The following is a 19,121-nucleotide window of genomic DNA, read 5'->3' on the forward strand; positions in this document are numbered from 1 at the left end:
CTGGAGGCAAGACTGTTAAGGTTAATAACTGTTATATAAAGGGAAATAAAACTGGCTTCGTGAAAGATACGTGGAAAGTATTAAAGCAAATGAAAAATTTTATATTACTAATATATTAAGATACACAGGCTTTGAAAAAGTTATTAAAATTGTCATGTGACAACTCAACCAAATTTCACTAGAAGTTGTTTTAAGGGACTGGAAATCTCAGGGACTTACCTAGACCTTCCAGAGGAGTTGGTCCGATGTTTACCATTTCCTACAAAGTCAGGAGAGCCTCCATGTAGAATGGCAGCTGTTCTGAGTCCTCCTGGGTCTTTTCTAGAGGTATGATCTTGGTTTGACAAACTAGCTATTTCTAAACGTTCCTTAAAAAAAGAAAAGTAAAACCTACTTTAGACCTAAGTCATAATGGAAGACAATCATGGTAATCATAAATATGTAGAGCGTGCAAATTTCATTTAAGCTGAAGATTTTCAAGTGTAATAAAGTTGAACTCAACTTTTTAAAATTAGTGTCCAAATATATACTGTTTCAAGAACTGAAGGTCAAGGTTACAGTTTTAAGAGAATGTGAATTTTATAAATACTTAGAATTGTGGAATATGCATGAAAAGTTAGGGAGAAGAGCAAGAGATGAACAGAAGGAGGAATTCAAACAGAGCATACTCAATATCCTGTAATAAACCATAATGGAAAAGAAAAGAAATGTTCTAGTACCATTTGCAAAAAGGGCTATCCTTTCTCCAGAATTATCTTTGTACCTTGCTCAAAAAATCAGTTATATATAAATATATGGGGTGGGGGTCTATGCTTAGATTATCTCTTCTATTGATAGAATTAGTATTGTTTTATTATCTATCTTGATTCCAATATTAAACTATTTTGAACACCGTTTAAAAAAAAAAGAAAAAACAGAGAGCAGAGTGGCTGTCAGGAAGGCAGATTAGATGTAAGACAGGTGAACAGTCATATCACCTTAAATTTGTATATAGCTTTGTACATTCACAACGGGTGGGACATTTTTCTGTAGGAATGGTTACATAAGACAGACAGGAAAGCACTATCTGTGCCACATTAAGGGGTGAAGAAAACAAGTTCAGAGTGTCACCTGTCAAGGTCACCAAGCCAAGGCAGTAAAAAGCCTAAGCTTTCAGCCAGGTTCTCTTTACTCGTACATCAGTACCTCCTCCCACTGCACCTCACTGTTTCCCTTAGGGGAAATGCCATTTCTTTAAAGGAGAATGAGCAAAATTCTCTCTGGATTTCTGCAAACATGTGTAACTGGTTTTCTGATTGAGCTGGACTCAGGAAAAATACAGGACAAAGGACTATATCCTTTTTCCACCACTGCTTTTTAAATCTGTTTTCCATCACTCAATGAAATCTCAGGCAGATCCATCTGGTTTCCATTCACTCTTCAGTATGAACAAATAGTTTTGTTTTCCAAGTAATAATTCCAGTCTGGGTTGATTATCAAAGCTTCAATCTCCCCTCTCCTTCAACTCTGTTGATAAACTACTCTAGTTACATAAGCCTAAGTCTTCTACAGATAATATACAACTCAAAGTTTGGTAACTATCTGGAGAATATAAAATACACAATGAATGATATCTGGTAGACTTTTAAGTGCCTCATTTTAAACTTTACTACTGATAGCAACAAAGGAGGGAAAAAGGAATAAAGAAGAATGAAGGACAGAGGTCCTGACTTCTGAGATATTCAAATATTATGAAGATACAGTAATTCGAATACCATCAATGGAAAGAAAAACACTGTATATTTAGCAAAATGTAAACTATTCGACTATGGTAGAAATTCTAGAGTACCTGCTTAGCCATTTCTTTCCTTTTTTTCTCCTCTTTTATCTCTTCTTTCCTTTTCTGAATCTCATGAAGGATTTCACGTTGCTGAAATAAATCATACTGCCATCAAATGCTAATCTCTGAAACCCACACAACACACAAATTCTGAAATCACAAAAAGTCTTTTGAATTTCAGTCCTAAGAGTATGTAAAAGCTTAGTACATACTATAGTTTCAGCAGTTTTATCAGAGTTCTTATGCAGTAGGCTTCCCACTTAAATGGGTGTCAAGACTGTGTGGAGAGGGACACTTCCTCCCCACTTTTATGTGGAGGGACTTGTGGAAGTTCAGAGTCCTAACGATTGGACCACCAGGAGATTCCCAAAGTGGAGGGATTTTCACTGTGGCAACACCACTGGCCTCTCACTTCACCCCACTCTTGACTGAACCCCTCCCTTTTGGTATCTGCCTGTCTGCAGAAAACATACACTTGCACCTACTCTTTGCCCAGGTGGAGGTGGACTGAGCCGGCACCACACCCATAAGTCACAGACCTTCAGCTGCACTCCCCAACCAGCTTTCTCATTATTAAAAGTGGCATTTTGATCTATTCATTTGACCCATGTATCTATTACCCAAATGATTCTGAATTTACATAAAGTAGTGTTTTTATGAGCCTCCTAAAGTTCTAGGTGATAAACCATTGAGAGATTAACCAAAAACAATTACAGCAATAATATAAAATGTAAAAACATACCCAAAACTTACAGGTAGCTCCAGCAGCACACTGAAACAAGACTGTTAATTAAATCTCTTTATCTTCTAATTAAAATGTCTCTGCCTAAGAGGTAAGGAACTTTAAACTTTAAATGATAACTAGGCTACGCAATTAAATAGGAGATAAACAGTAACAAAATGAATGGAACTCACAAAGACAGTGCTAACATAAGCAAAGGATGAACAAAATGAAGTAGGAAAAAAAGAGCAAGGAATATAACATAAGAAAAGTAGGAATAACAAAATCCTAGAAGTGAACTGTAATGTCTAAGGGGAGAAAACTAAAAAGCCTCACTGAGAGATAAAAATATATGGAAAAACTATTCCTGGATCGGAAGTCTGAACATTGCCATGATGTAAATTCTGCCCAAATGGATATATAAGTACAATTTTACTGAAAATTCCAGAGGCGTTGTTTTGATCTTGAGAAAGCAATCCTATAATTTCTCTGTAAGAATAAATGTGTGAGGATAGCTGAGAGAAAAAAAAGAACAATGAAAGATGAAGGGACAGGGGTCCTGACTCCTCAGATAGTCTAATGTTACAAAAGATACAATAATTCAAAGATTGTGGTATAGACCTGAGAAAAAAACAGATGAATTGAACAAAAGAGATAATTCACAAATAGAACTTAGTACAAATAAGTAGGTAAAATACCCTTTAAAGGAAGTATTACAAATCACCTAAGAATGATTATTTAATAAATGTGTTAGGAAAATGTCTGGGGGGGGGCACTCAGACCCTTATTTTCACAACCTACACCAAAATAAGTTCTAGATAAGTAAGTTTATTAAAAGACTAAATAGAAGAAAAAGAACAAAAATCAAGAAGGAAATTTAGATACAAGTATTATGTTTGATGAAAGCATTTTTAAAATAACACAGGAGTGTACATCCTTATGCAGACTAAAGAAAAAATACAAATGGTGAGTGAACAAAAAAAGAAACGTTCGGTCTCTGGCTTTGGCGACTCGTTTGGGCATGAGATGCTTGTCCTACAGAGGGAAGAAGGTAATAGCCTCTGAACACTGCACAGCTTTACAAGCACACAAAGAAGTTTGCTTAAACTGACTTTTTTCTTTCATTTAAAGACCAGGACTAAGGGTTCTAGGGGCAGCACTGATACTTGTTGGGAGGGACGCACTCATAGTATTTATTTCTTGGTTACTCCTAGGGCCTCCTTTCACATGAATTCATGGTTTTTGCACAGCTTCACAAGCACACAAAGAAGTTTGCTTAAACTGACTTTTTTCTTTCATTTAAAGACCAGAACTAAGGGTTCTAGGGGTAGCACTGATACTTGTTGGGAGGGACTCACTCATAGTATTTATTTCTTGGTTACTCCTAGGGCCTCCTTTCACACGAATTCATGGTTCTTGGATCAAATGCTGAGCAAAACTTAATAAATATGGATAAGTATGTAGGCAGAGACAGAGATTAAAAACCTATAGGGGCTCTCAGTCCTCTGGCTGGCCCCGTGGTGACATGGGTCTCACCTCCTCTTCCTCTTTCCGCTTGGCCTCTAACTGCCTCCGCTGCTCCTCCTGAGCTCGCCTTTCCAGCATTTCTTCATGAAAAGACTTGGGAGGGGGCTTGTTGTGTTCGCAGAGAAATGACTGCACATGGTAAGCCAGTTCAAATATCATCACCTAAACACGTGGATGGAAATCAACCACAAATGATCAAGTGATGCGAAGACAGGGTCCAACGGCGAGACTACAGAAAAACATGTAGATCATCCGAGACCATTCACAATGATGATATACATTTTGATGCGACACATTCTAAATTAGTTATAGGAGGTAATCACGGCAGGAAAAAGCTTTTCAGCACTCATCTCATTGTGTTGCTATCAAGACAAATCACTAAATAAATAAAAAGCATCACTTTTCTTTTGTAGTCCTATTCAATTTATTGGCATTTTCTATATAAATAAATCTGATAATATACTTAAGATTTTTAAGATTGCATAGAAGTAAAAAGTTTTTACTTCTTAAGGTTTTCCTTAAAAGGTTTCCCTAACTGGAAAACCTGCCTATATAAGGACAATTGAGCAGAGAATAATCATTGCTAACATGAGTGCTTACACCTATTCATGAAGCCTACTGAAAACATTCTAGTGAAGTACACATGCGAATATTTAACGGCCTCACTCTCTACCTGCTAGCAATGGGCCAGCAGAAGGAGGATCAATACTTGGAAAGCATTTCATTTCCACTTAGGGAAGCATTCACAGTATCAGAAGGAGAAAGCCTCCCCTCTTAGACATCAGATGTGAATGTAGGAAGCCACTCTCCTCAGCCCCATGGAGTCATAAATTGTAGTTTGGTTGGTAAATCAACAGAACACATGTTTCTGGACCCACACTGAACAACTATCCCAACCCCAAAGAGGTCAAGACTGCCAAGCGCCTTCTGCAGACGAAGACCGCCACTCTGAAATTTCTTTTTCTTCAATGACAATGAAGCAGATGGAAAGTTCTTGTTTCTAAAAGGACTTAACAGGGTGGTCGAAAGTAATAGATGTCACTGTACACAAAAATATACAGTTCTCCTGCTGTTCACCTTTCTCTTTTTGAGAGAAATTACAGAGATCGTTGGCAGCACGTATGTACAGCAATGATTGGAGGAAGTTGTATTTTTTCATTGTACTAGAAGCTGTGGCTTTCATTGGATATATTTCTGTTTACAGTTGAGAAACACCAGTCTGGAATCTAAGAGGCAAACTATTGTATGACAAGCTCTCTTACAGAAAGCTGGTGAAAGAAGGCAGTCTCTATTACAAAACCATTTCTACACCAGAAAGAAGCCAGGAGCCAGGTAGTGGAGGACTTTTCTTTTGCTAATCTATATAATTCACTAGCATTTTCTATACAAATCTGACAAATCATATAAGACTGGATGTAAATAAGAGCTACTCACCATACTGACTCTTGTCCTCCTCTTCCCCACATCTATACAGTTCACTGGCTTGCTTCTCTCAGGCCTCTGCTCAAATGTCACCTTATCAGGGGTGCCCCTGACCTCCTTATCTACAGCAGCTACACTGCTTCATGGCATAGTACACATCTCTATTAGTCAGGGTTCTCCAGAGAAACATAACCAAATAGAAGGGGTGCATATGTGTGTGTGTGTGAGTGTTGTGTGTGTATGTGTATATGCACACACAAAGTCGTCCCTTGGTATCCACAGATGCTCAAGTCCCTTATACAAAATGATGCAGTATTTGCATATCCCCTACACCCACCCTCCCATATACTTTAAATCATCTCTACACTACTTACAACACCTTCTAGAATGAAAATACTACGTAAATGCTATGTAAATAGTTGTTGGCATGCAGCAAACTCAAGTTTTGCTTTTTAGAACTTCCTGGATTTTTTTTTTTTCCATGAATATTTTCCATCTGTGGTTGCCTGAATCCAACCGCTGATGGGTGCTGATGGAACACCCACAGATACAGGGAGCTGATTACAAGTTGTAGAGAAAAAAAGAGAAGAGAAAAGGAGAGGAGAAGAGGAGAGGGAGAAGGGAGAGGGAAAAATCGATTGAGATTAATTTTAAGGAATTGGTTCACAAGATTATAGAAGCTGCTAAGTCCAAATTCTGCAGGGTAGGCCAGCAGGCTGGTGACTCAGGGCTGAGCTGATGTTGCAATTCAAGTCCAAAGGCCATCTCCTGGCAATGCCCTCTTCTTCCAAGGAGGCCAGTATTTTTCTTTTAAAGCCCTCAACTGATTGGGTGAGGCCCACCCACATTATGTAAATTGCTTAACTAAAAGTCTGCTGATTTAAATGTTAATTTCATCTAAAAAATACCTTCACAGAAACATACAGAATGTTTGGTCAAATATCTGGGTACCATGGCCTAGCCAACTGACACATAAAATTAACCATCACAACTTCTATCAAAAGAGCTAAAATAAAAAAGTCACCACATTAAATGCTGGCAAGAATGTGGAGAAACTGAATCACCTACATATTGCTGGTAGAAATGGAAAATGGTCAGTCAATCTGGAAAATCTCAGCGGTTTCTTAAAAAACTGAACACAGAGTACCATACACCTACAACTGCACACCTGAGCATTTATTCCAGAGAAATGAAAACATGTTCACACAAAAATCTGACAGAAATGTTTAGAGCAGCTTTATTTTTAACACACCCAAACTGGAAACAATTCAGATGTCTTTCACTGGTGTATCACAAAACAAACATCTTATATAGACATAAGATGGAATACTACTCAGCAATAAAAAGTAACAACTATTGACACATGTGACAATCTGGATGAGCTTCCAGAGAATGATGATGAAAGTGGGGAGCCAATCCCAAAGGTTACGTACTAAGATGCTACTTATATAACATTCTTGAAGTGAGAAAGTTATAGAAATGGAGAACAGATTAATGGTTGCCAGGTATCAAGAAGGGCGTGGGGATATAAGGAAAGAAAGTGAAAGTCGCTCAGTCGTGTCTGACTCTTTGCGCCCACAGACTATATAGTCCATGGAATTCTCCAGGCCAGAATACTGGAGTGGGTAGCCTTTCCCTTCTCCAGGGGATCTTCCCAATCCAGGGAAAGAACTGAGGTCTTCCATATTGCAGGCAGATTCTTTACCAGATGAGGCACAAGAGAAGCCCAAGAATACTGGAGTGGGTAGCCTATCCCTTCTCCAGCAGATCTTCCCAAACCAGGAATCGAACTGGAGTCTCCTGCATTGCAGGCAGATTCTTTACCAACTTAGCTATCAGGGAAGTGGGGATAAAAGGAGGTGGCAACAAAAGGGATCTTGTGGTGATGAAACTATCCTGTATCTTGACTGTATCAATGTCAATATCCTGTTTATGATATTATAATACAGTTTTGCAAAATGTTACCATTGGGGCAACCTGAGTAAAGAGTACATGGCCTCTCTTAGTATTATTTCTTAGAAGTGCATGTGAATCTACAGTTATCTCAATATTAAAAGTATGTTTTAGGAGAAGGAGGCAAAGGGAGGAGAAGGGGACAACAGAGGATGAGATGGTTGGATGGCATCTCCGATTCAAAGGACATGAGTTTGAGTAAACTCTGGGAGTTGGTGATGGACAGGGAGGCCTGGTGTGCTGCAGTCCATGGGGTTGCAAAGAGTTGGACACGACTGAGCGACTGAACTGACTGAAGAAGTATAATTTATTTATTTTTATTGGAGTATCATTTCTTTACAATGCTAAGTTTCTGCTGTGCAGCAAAGTGAATTAGCTCTATGCATACATGTATCCCCTCTTTTTTGGGACTTCCTTCCCATTTAGGTCACTGGAGAACATTGAATAGAGTTCCCCATGCTATACAGTAGGTTCTCATTAGTTATCCATTTATACACAGTAGTGTATATGCCAACTCCAATCTCACAATTCATCCCACCGCTCCCCTTCCCCTCCTGGTATCCATGTTTATTCTCTGCATTTGTGTCTCTATTTTTGCTTTGCAACTGAGTTCATCTGTAACATTTTTCTAGATTTCAAATATATGCGTTCATATACTAGATTTGTTTTTCTCTTTCTGACTTATTTAACTCTGTATGACAGTCCCTAGGTCCATCCACGTCTCTGCAAATGGCACACTTTATTCCTTTTATGGCTGAGTAATGGTCCATTGCATATATGTACCACATCTTCTTTAGCCATTCCTCAGCTTATGGACATTTAGGTTGCTTCCATGTGAAGGCTATTGTAAATAGTTCTACATTGAGCACTGGGATGCATGTACCTTTTGGAATTTTGGTTTTCTCCAGGTATATGCCCACAAGTGGGATTGTTGTGTCATAGGTAGTTCTATTTTTAGTTTTTTAAGGAACTTCCATACTGGTCTCCATCATGGCTGTACCAATTTACATTCCCACCAATAGTATAGGAGGGTTCCCTTTCCTCCACACCTTCTCCCAGAATTTATTGTTCATAGATTTTTTGATGATGGCCCTTCTGACCTGTATGAGGTGATACCTCATTGTAGTTTTGATTTGCACTTCACTAATAATTAGTGATGCTGAGCATCTTTTCGTGTGTTTGTTGGCCATTTGTAAAAAGTATAATCTAAAATAAAACCAATGTGCTCTCTTCAGCAGAACATATGCTAAAACTGGAGAGATACAGAGAAGATTAGTATGGCCCCTGTGCAAGGATGACATGTAAATCTGTGAAGCATTCCATGTTTTTTTGGTTACTAAGGGAGAAAGAGAGGGGGGAAGGAGGGATAGAGAGGCTGAGATTGACAGGTTCACACTATTACATATAACACAGATAACTAGTAAGGACTGACTGTACAGCACAGGGAACTCTTCTTAAAAGGCAGTAATGACCTGTAGGGAAAACGAATCCAACAAATAGTGGATACTATATAAGTAGCTATACACTGGAAATCAGTACAACATTGTAAATCAAATAAACTATACCATAATAAAAATTTGAATAAATAAATAAAATAAAGTCAAAAAAAGGTGGAGCTGGGGTGAGTGGGACAACAAAAGCAGAAATAAACAAGTGGGACTAAATCAAACATTTCTGCACAGCAAAAAAAAAAAAAAAGATTCTGCACAGCAAAGGAAACCATCAAGAAAGTGAAAAGTCAAACTACAGAATGCAAGAAGATATCTACAAATCATATATCTGATAAGGGGTCAATACTTAAATATATAAAGAACTAATACAACTCAGCAGCAAAAATAAAAAAGAAACCCCAAACAATCCAATTAAAAAATGGACAGAGGAACACAACAGACATTTTTCCAAAGAAGACATACAAATGGCCAACAGGCACATGAAAAGATATATAACATCACTGATCATGAGGGAAACACAAATCAAAACCACAATGAGCTATCACATCACACATCAAAAAGACAGCAAACAACAAGTGTTGGTGAGGATGTGAAGAAAAGGGAACCCCGGTACACTTTTGGTGAGAATGTAAATTGTTGCAGCCACTCTGGAAAACAGTATGGAGGTTCCTCAAAAAATTAAAAACAGAACTACATATGATCTAGCAATCCTACTTCTGAGTATATATTCAAGGGAATGAAAACAAAGGATCTTGAAAAGATATCTATACTCCCATGTTATTGCAGCATTATTCACGATAGCCAAGCTAAGTGTCAATGAAAAAGTGAATAAAGATGTGATAGAAGTATACATACACAATCAAATAGTCAACCATGAAAAAGAACATCCTCCTGCTTGCAGGAACACAAATGAAACTTGAGGCATTATATTAAGTGAAATAAATTGAATAAAGATGTGATATAAGTATACATACACAATGAAATATTCAACCAAGAAAAAGAACATCCTCCTGCTTGCAGAACACAAATGGAACTTGAGGCATATATTAAGTGAAATAAATCAAAGACAAATATTGCATGATATCATTTACATGTAGAATCTAAAAAAGCTGAAACAGGGGCTAGAATGGTGGTTACCAAGGGACTGGTGGGTGACAGTAAAACGGAGATATGTAGGTCTGAGTATACATACTTTCAGTTATGAAATAAGTAAGTTCTGGGGATCTAATGTATGGCATGATGATTACATTGCTGTTGTTCAGTCGCTAAGTCATGTCCAACTCTTTACAACCCCATAGACTGTAGCACGCCAGGCTTTCCTGTCCTTCACTATCTCCTGGAGTTTGCATGATGATTATGTAACAGTTGTATTATATAATACTGCACTATAAAAATCAAATCAAACACAGCAAAGAATTTTACAAAAAATGACAAATCATGAATCCAAGAAACCAGAGGATTCTGTAGCTGAATTTTCAATATAACTCTGTATTATTTTTCAGTTAGACATTAGACTATATTAGAAAGAACTTAAAACTAGAAAGAACTCTGGAGTAATTCCCAAGGCCTATTTTTTTGTCCAAGCTGTTCTACAATCACTTTATCTACCACAACAATCACTGAAGTTCTTGGAAACACAACTTAGGTGGGCAAAGGTTTTAGGGGCAAAAAGCACTGCAGAGGGCACACTGTAACTCACTGTGGAATGGGATGCAAGTGAAAAACTACCCAGTCACTTTCCTAGTGACATAGAGGCCTAGGGCTAGTCCTTACTTAACTCTTCTCAGTTTTTATAGGATGGGATAAGTTAAAAGTGATGTACATAAGCAAAAACACTGCATAATCTTACGCAAAAGTGAGAAGACAATTATACCTAGGATACTCAGTGGGCTTAAGGAACAGACCATAATACTTGCCCTAAGAGGTCACCCAGCCTGGCCTTCCAGAGAGAGTTCTTACCCAAGGAGGAGCTCATGCAGACCGTAATGTCATAGGATTAAAAAAGCATCAGTATTGAATTAGGTATAAATGCTCAGGTATAAAAGGGACATTGATGGAGCAGAGTGAGTCCCTAATTATTGAGAAGTAAACAATTAGTTCTTCTGATATGAAAAGGGGAGATGTGGCATAGTTTGGTCAGAAATTACTTGTTTGTAAACATTTCCAACATAAATGTTCAAGTCAAGATGAGGTCATGATGCCAGGCTCAAAGTGTGCAAAAAGTCTGGTCAGTTTCATACGGAGTGTTTCCAGAAGAATTAAGTATCAACAGTACTGTCTATATACACTCTACAATTCATAATTCATAAGTACTGTTAATTAAAGCAATACAAACAGCAATATTCCCCTTTGTAGATACCAACAAAAAACAGAACATTCTGGTGAAAGTTAGATCTGAGATGCAATGGGAAAGCCTTTAAGTCAAAGAAAAGACTGGAAGGCAAACACTAGTGAACATGATGAGATTTTTATCATTCTGTCATAATCCCAGTTTTACAAATCATACCTCGCCACAGTGTTTTTTGGCCATTTCTTCTAGGCGGGACTTTAACAAATTAACACTTTCATTTGACAGACCTTTGGCATTCTTTAATTCTATTTCAGGGACTCTGGAAAAGAAAACAAAAAAGAGTTACTCTAAAAAGTACAGATTGTTTGCATTAATATTTGCTAATTTTCAAGCTTGGAGCCTGGGGTTTCCGTAAGGGCCTCACTTGTGGACTTCTCTGTACCCCAAAAACATTTCCTTTCATCTCAAAAGGATTTCAACTTTACCCCAGCAACTCTGTTGACACAGCACTCAACATGGAGTTGCCGGCAGTCTGTAGGGCAGAAAGGGGCTGGCCAGGCATCAGGATGGGCTTCCGAGTGCCCTGCTCCCCAAGAGGACCAGACTTAAGTGGGGCTCGATCAGGTGTCTCTCCAGCTCCTCTGTCTCTGGTTTCAGCTTTACAACATGATTCAAATTTCTAACATCAACTACTATTTACTGCCTTTTAACAAATGACTCCACCTCTGTGTGTGATTCTAGCCTAGGAACTTCACCATGCACTCCCTTTTATGGTAATGCTCGATCCTGGCTTGCCCCCTAACATCAGCGAACTCTGACAGCTCAGCCACAAGGGTCTAAGCACTCTGTGATCATCTGTCTGCTCCTAGCATAAAGCAGGATAAGAATAACTATGTGTGAGATGGAGGCACAGTGTTCTATCTAGTACTCCTACAACTGGCTGTGTCCCAGGAACTCATTCTGCTATAAATGAGCTCACTCACTCATGTCATGCACACCCTGCAAACTCTGCTATTCCAAGGATGCCTACCACATGCTCTTCTTCATCTCTATAGGGCACAACTAACAGTCAACACCTTCTACCCAAGGAAAATACCATCAGCCCTCCCTTGGGGTTCCTCTTATTTCCAATCACAACACATTCAATAACAACTCTTGAGATTAAGTAGGCTTTATTTAATTTTACAGATAAGAAAATGATTCATCACTTCCCACCAAGCATTTCTGAGTAATTCATGGCATTTTACCTTGATGAAGCCTTTACTATTCACTTATCTATGCATTCTCTCAATGCTTCATTATGACAGATTACTACAGTCATCATCTACCTGGATAGATGGAAATCTTAGAGAAAGTCTACGTAAGGTCCATTTAATCCAGGATTCTCTTTCTCATATAAAGGACTCATTTAAAGGTATAAAGGACTATTTTGCAGAAAAGGAAAGTTTTCCTGCATGATGTTATCTCAAAAGATAGGAATGTTTTCCCAAGACTTACATAATTAAAAAAAAAAAAAATCAAGCAGTCATTATATAGCAATATTAACTATTAAGCAATATTAAGAATAGTGAAAAATTTGTCTGCAACACTAATTAAACACTGTAAAATTTCCAATGTTCTCTTCATGCCCTTGGTACATAATTCATAAGTTTATGTAGCTGATATTACAATGTTTACTTTTTAACTTTTGTAAACACTTGCACGCTGTTTCTTAAATGATATTTTTATCAAGGGGACATGTCAAGATTTACCTGATGAGTTCTCTAACATAGTGGTTCTCAAACAGGGGTAATTATGTCCCTCCTCCAAGGTGACATCAGTCAATGTCAAGAAGGCAAAGAAGCTCTGTGCCCCTCTACATATTTCTTGCCTAAGCATCTCTTCCATCTGGCCAGTCCTGAGTTGTATCTTTGATAACAAACCAGTAGTAGTAAGTGAAGTGCTTTCCTGAGTTCTGTAAACTGTTCTAGCAAATTATCAAACCTGGGGCGGGGGCGGGGGGGGTGTCATAGGAATGTGCAAATTTATAGCCAGTTCATCAGAAGTACTGGGACTTGCAACTGGCATCCACGTCTCGTTATGGGACTGAGCCCCCAACTCAGCTATCAAGAACTATGGACAGTTAGTGTCATAACTGAACTGAATTGTTTAGACACCCAGTTGGTGTCAGAAAAGACACCACCTATTTGGTGTCAGAAAAGACACCACCTATTTGGTGTCAGGAAAAATAAGACCGAGAGAGGCACTGTCTTATTTTTCTTTCATAAAATTAATTACTTTTCAATTAATGCATAAATTAACTTTCTGAATGTCTACTATATTCTACTCTAGGCACAGAGGTTGGGCTGTATTTTCATAAACTCCATCACCTCTTAAGGTAACAAATTCCATATATTTATCACCCCCTGGGTAAGGCAGTACATCCTTTTATTCATCACTTTCCTTCACTGGCTTCCTGCACAACAAGCTCAATTAAAAAAAACATCATGCAGGCCAAATCTGCTTTTCTGCATGGAATGTCTGGGAAAAGATTGCATGGAATATGCACGGTACTTGAAATGAAGAATATTTGAGCCTTGACAGCTAATGCTTTTGTTTTACTAGTGGATCTGAACCCGAGGGGGTGTTACCTTCATGGGGTGTTTAGAAATACACGAGGTTTTTGGCTGTCTCACTGACTGGAAAACTCTTTAGGCATTTAATGGGTGGAGGCCAGCGATGTTACATGATCTTTCATCTTCCTGACCCTGAAAGAGGGCGAGTAAATCCTTCTCTACTTTAGGAAGTCAAGGTCCCACTAGGCTCGGAAGTCTACTCTAAGTCCTAATGTAAACTGTACTTTAAAACTAAGTACACAAGGCTTTTATAATCACTGCACCTTTATCTTTTCTCCCCTAAATTGTTCCTCTTCCTAGTTTGTGAAAAAATTAAACAAAAGTTAACACAACAGAAGAAGCAAACATTAGTCATGGAGCAAACATAACCACCCATAGAGACTATTAACTAGAAGCCAACCTAACAGGAGACAGGCTTCATGAAAACATCTATTGCTGATGTAGTTCTGATGAATTGCAGGTGATAGGAAATAAAATTTTAAATGGAATGGGGGCCAGAAGGAGAAAATACCATTAACTTCAACCTGGTCCTACATTTTCAAAACTGAGAACTGAAATCACATCAAAGCTATTTATAAACAGACTTCCCTGGTGACTCAGACGGTAAAGTCTGCCTGCGGTGCAGGAGACCTGGGTTTGATCCCTGGGTTGGGAAGATACCCTAGAGAAAAGAATGGCTACCCACTCCAGTATTCTTGCCTCGGGAATTCCACGGACAGAAGAGCCTGGTGGGCTACAGTCCATGGGGTTGCAAGAGTTGGACATGACTGAGAGACTAACACACACATTTATAAGTGAACTCACACATCTGGATAGGTGGGTGGGCATTTCACTCTCAAATCCACTTTTACGTACACTTCTTCACCAGTCAGGCCTCGAGGGTACAGAACTAAATTGATTTCAGGAGGCTCTTTGACCTAAAAGAGAAAAAGAAAATCTTTTTTTTCTCTAGACAGCCAGTCATTTACGATTAAGATAATAATTATTTCAGCTCAAAAGTTCTACTTTTTAAATATTACACATAGTTTTACTTTATACAGTTGCTTTGGTCACATTTTCCTAAAGCATGGTTTAAAAATAAAACTTGTGCCAGAGAGAGTACATTTTCCTTTTCAGTTTTCTAAGGAGTGACCTGAAATGTCCCACGCAGCCTCCATTTATTCAAGTAAGCAGGTGTTGCCCTAGAGACTGAGAGTGCAGGAGCAAATCTCCACAGACAGGGAGCCGACTAGCTGACACAAAGCAGAAGACATACAAATATTTTCAAATAGTGACCAGTGTTGTGAAGAAAGCAAAGCTGAGTCATGGAGCAGGCTGGTGGAGGAGGAGAAGGTACTCAGACAGGTGGGTCAGAGAAGGCCTCCTGGACAGGGGCTACTTCAAATACTGAGACAACACGTGAAAATCTTGACAAGCAGAAATCTGATAGCTCTTCTAAAACTGTGTATGCTTTCAACCAACTGTTTTTCCCCGAATAACTACATATTCCATTATCCTTTATTTATATATGCTCTTCCCAAAAAGGATTTGAGGCAGTTTAGATAATTTATAAATATAAACCTACCAACTCTGTGAGGTAGGTGTCATCTCCACTTTATAGACAAGGCGGTTCAGGCTCAAAGTTTCTTCCCCACGAACACAGAGAGGCAAGGCTGGACTTCAAATCCAACTAAGACAACTAAACCTGTGTCTTTCCCATCAGCCCTCCCTTGTTAACACCAATCCTGAGTTGCTGGGTTGCTAGACTAAGGAGCTGAAAGGAGCTGAAGCTTGCCTTTGCCTTGGAATGTCCAGGCAGCCAGAGCAAAAAGAGAAATGTGGCCTTATCAGAAAAGAGAAAGCATAAAAATTCTTCCAAGAGCGACAAAGTATTGAGAAACATTAAATTCTGACAGAACATGAAGCTTACTTGTGGCGCTCTGAAGTATACAGTCAGCTGTGTATATAAAATACATAAGCTCGGTTTTCATTTATAATAATCCTTGATTTTTTTAAAAAAGCTACTGTAAAAACTCAGTCTGTGTTGGTGGCAAAGGAGAGAGAAGAAGGTGGATTTGAGATAAAGCGGACAGAGAGACTGGGCCCTGAGAGAGGAAACCAGAAGGCTAGTGTCTTGTAGATCTCTAGCTCCTTGAAGCAGAGTTGGATGAGGAAAGAGGACATCCACTGAGAGGAAACACGAGGACTGCAGGTGGCCATGCCAAGAGCAGACCCTGGTATGAGAGGAGTGGATGTTGGGTGAGGATGAGACCACAGCAAGTCTATGACAACCCTTTCAAGGAGGTGTCGGTTTGAGTTAAATTAAAGGAGACAGGAAGTGGGGCCATAGACTGGAGGTGCAGGTGAAATCAAGGGATAATTTTATTTTGTTCTGTTTTAAAGAAGAGAGATACTACAGAGTATGAGGATGTTGATGGAAATATTATGGAAGAGCGGGAAGGAGACCAAATTAGGATCTGAAGTTGATGGATCCTGGGCAGAACAGAAACAGGCTAAACTGACTGGAGGAGGGGCTCTCCTAGAATGACAGGAAGATGTGAGGGGAAAAAAAAAGCAGGTAGAGGAGGCTTTCCTCTGAAGATCCCCACAGGAGTGAGAATGAAACTGAACCTGTTAGATTCCCAGTTTCCTGTTTCCTCTTCAATCAAGACAGGCTGGCTGTTATCTGCTTTACATATCAGACAGAATTTAACAGGGCAAGCATTTATTTGCTAAAAGCAGCAAAAATACCAATTCTCACTTGCTAAGAAGGAAAGGACAAACTATTACTTTGACCAGTCTCCTAAACAGCCTCACTTCTGGAAAAGCTTTTCAGTATGGAAATTTTCAAACAAAGCTGATAATGATATAATGAACTCCATGTGCTTACCAGCCAGTTTCAATAATGACCCAATCGCAGCCAGTCTTGTGTATCTATGTGTGTCCTATCCCCACGTGCCATGTTAAGTCATTTTGAAGTAAATCCTATCAACCAGTCTTTGCCTGTGTTATTATTATTCACTTCCCAACATCAATCCAATGAAGTAGAAAAAGGTATATGTCTCCATTTTAGAGATGTAAAAACTAAGAGAAAGGCTAATTAGACAGACTCAAAATTTCCCCAATGCTTTCTCCACCAGGTCAAATCTTTAGAGATTTCTCATCTCATAGGCCTCAAATTTTAGAGAGACACTACAGTCACCAACTTACACTTTTGTCAAGAAAATACTTTTTTGCTCCCTCTCTACTGTAGATATCACTTTAGAAAATAGAGAATATTTTAGTACCAAAAGTAGGAGAAAAGTACAAAAACAGAATAAAGTGTAGTCAATTTAGCTTATATTACTATATCTTCACATATACATTATTCTGCCTTTCGTTTTCTAATTTGGCTGAAGACCAACGAAAACTGTATTTTAGAATGCAGATGGAGATACTGCTATAAGTCCATACTGACCCACATAGCTTAAAAAGTCAAAATAAATATGAAAGTAAGAATACACACACACACACACATATATATATCTGTAACTGAGTCACTTTGCTGTGAGGCAGAAATTAACACAACATTGCTAATCAACTATACTTTAATAAATTAAAAAAAAAAAAAAAACGGGAAATGCCATAGAGATAATGTTCTTGAAGTAAAATATCCAAGACCCTGCAGCCCCAAGGTGAAAGAGGTGGAAGCCAAGGTGTTAAAACACAAGCACAGTATCTAGGAGCAACAGCAGATTTTCTGTTTTGAAGCAACAACACTGCAGTAGTCTTCTATAAATGAAAGGAGCAAGAGTCACTAACTACTAATATATAAGTAAGTTGTGTGAGTAGAAACTACGAATGCAACCAAGGGATGGACTTTCCTGGGCTCGGTATAGAGATAAACTTGTAACAGACAACATATGCCACAGGAAGGGGGTTATCTCCGCACACATAAGATAACAAATTTGGTTTAGCATTCCCTTTTCTCTTTATGCAGGAAGTGCAGTGTGTACCTGAATGTAACTGACCTTCTCAGCAAACAGTACAGGGAGGTCCGCATTTCATGTCTGGAATCACTAGAACAGAAGCCAGCTTCAGAAAAGAGAGGCCCCTGGGAGACTACACATTTTGAAGATATTCTTTACAAAGTGAAAGCAAAAGTCGCTCAGTCGTGTCTGACTCTTTGTGATCCCATGGACCATACAGTATACGGATTCTCCAGGCCAGAATACTAGAGTGGGTAGCCTTTCCCTTCTCCAGGGGATCCTCCCAACCTAGGTCTCCCACACTGCAGGTGGATTCTTTACCAGCTGAGCTACAAGGGAAGCCCAAGAATACTGGAGTGGGAAGCCTATCTCTTTCTAGGAGATCTTCAGGACCCAGGAATTAAACCAGGGTCTCCTGCATTGCAGGCAGATTCTTTACCAACTGAGCTATCAGGGAAGCCCATACCATTCTTTAATAAAGGGGATGCTTAAGGTGATGCTTAAGAAGGAACAATGAATCAAGGTAAAGATTCCTGGAAAGCATCAGGGAAGGAGGTCTCTCTCAGTCACTAGGGGACCACCAGGCAGAACATCAGTATATAAAACAATGGCCTAAAAAAGTGGTTGCTGCTGCTAAGTCACTTCAGTCGTGTCCAACTCTGTGCGACCCCATAGACGGCAGCTCACCAGGCTCCCCCGTCCCTGGGATTCTCCAGGCAAGAACACTGGAGTGGGTTGCCATTTCCTTCTCCAAAAAAAGTGGTTAGGATCCTGCAAACATTCCTGGGCTGACCCAGCCTTAGGACAAATGCAAATCTAGTGTTCTAGTTACTTCTACCGCACAGCAACACTAGCAGGACTGTGGTGATAATAGTGGTGAGCTCAGATAATGCCAAAGCAAACCCTGAGGAAAGAGGAAAAAGTTCGGATACAAAGTGAAGACATTCCTGGACGCCTAAAGGTTTCAGCTTTAGGAAATGCATGAGTCCAGTTATGGTGGTTTGGATGAAGGAACAGACCCAGGGATGCTGATGAATGACCTATGTTGGACAAAAATCTAACAACTTGTCTGGTTCTGAGTGCCAAGTGAGACCAACCCAAAGAGCAGGACATTGAAGCTACCAGGTGACTAGCTACTTCTAAAGCTTTCGTCTTTGGCTGACAGCTTGACTGGGCCAGAATGATATTCCTCCTCATGAAGCACAGACTTTGGAGTACTGTTTCCCCAATATCCACTCTCCTTTTATTTCTTTGTAATAGAATCCTCAATTTTTTTAGCTAAATACATTTCCCCAACTCGTCTGCAGCTCAGTGTAGCTACTGGATTAATTTAAAGACAGTAATATGAAAGACTCATTTGAAAAGACCCTGATGCT

General features: G+C 39.1%; 1 protein-coding gene and 1 non-coding gene across 3 annotated transcripts in view; one reads left to right on the forward strand and one right to left on the reverse strand.

Moving 5' to 3' along the window:
- Positions 1–19,121, reverse strand: part of EIF2AK4 (eukaryotic translation initiation factor 2 alpha kinase 4) — a 100,947-nt gene that overhangs the window by 72,122 nt on the left and 9,704 nt on the right. Inside the window, exons 2-6 of one of the 2 annotated variants that reach the window (XM_061157608.1) lie at positions 14,603–14,715; positions 11,400–11,502; positions 4,077–4,229; positions 1,829–1,909; positions 220–368 (exon numbers count right to left, since the gene is read on the reverse strand). In XM_061157608.1, the coding sequence (XP_061013591.1) occupies positions 220–368; positions 1,829–1,909; positions 4,077–4,229; positions 11,400–11,502; positions 14,603–14,715 (599 nt within the window). The remainder of the gene's footprint in view (positions 1–219; positions 369–1,828; positions 1,910–4,076; positions 4,230–11,399; positions 11,503–14,602; positions 14,716–19,121) is intronic. The other variant, XM_061157609.1, reaches the window with a different exon arrangement.
- Positions 8,667–8,771, forward strand: LOC133067501 (U6 spliceosomal RNA). The gene has a single exon (XR_009695293.1). It is a non-coding gene; the product is annotated as a U6 spliceosomal RNA (small nuclear RNA).

Source organism: Dama dama, chromosome 12, assembly GCF_033118175.1.
Source record: "Dama dama isolate Ldn47 chromosome 12, ASM3311817v1, whole genome shotgun sequence".
NCBI classification, from domain to species: domain Eukaryota; kingdom Metazoa; phylum Chordata; class Mammalia; order Artiodactyla; family Cervidae; genus Dama; species Dama dama.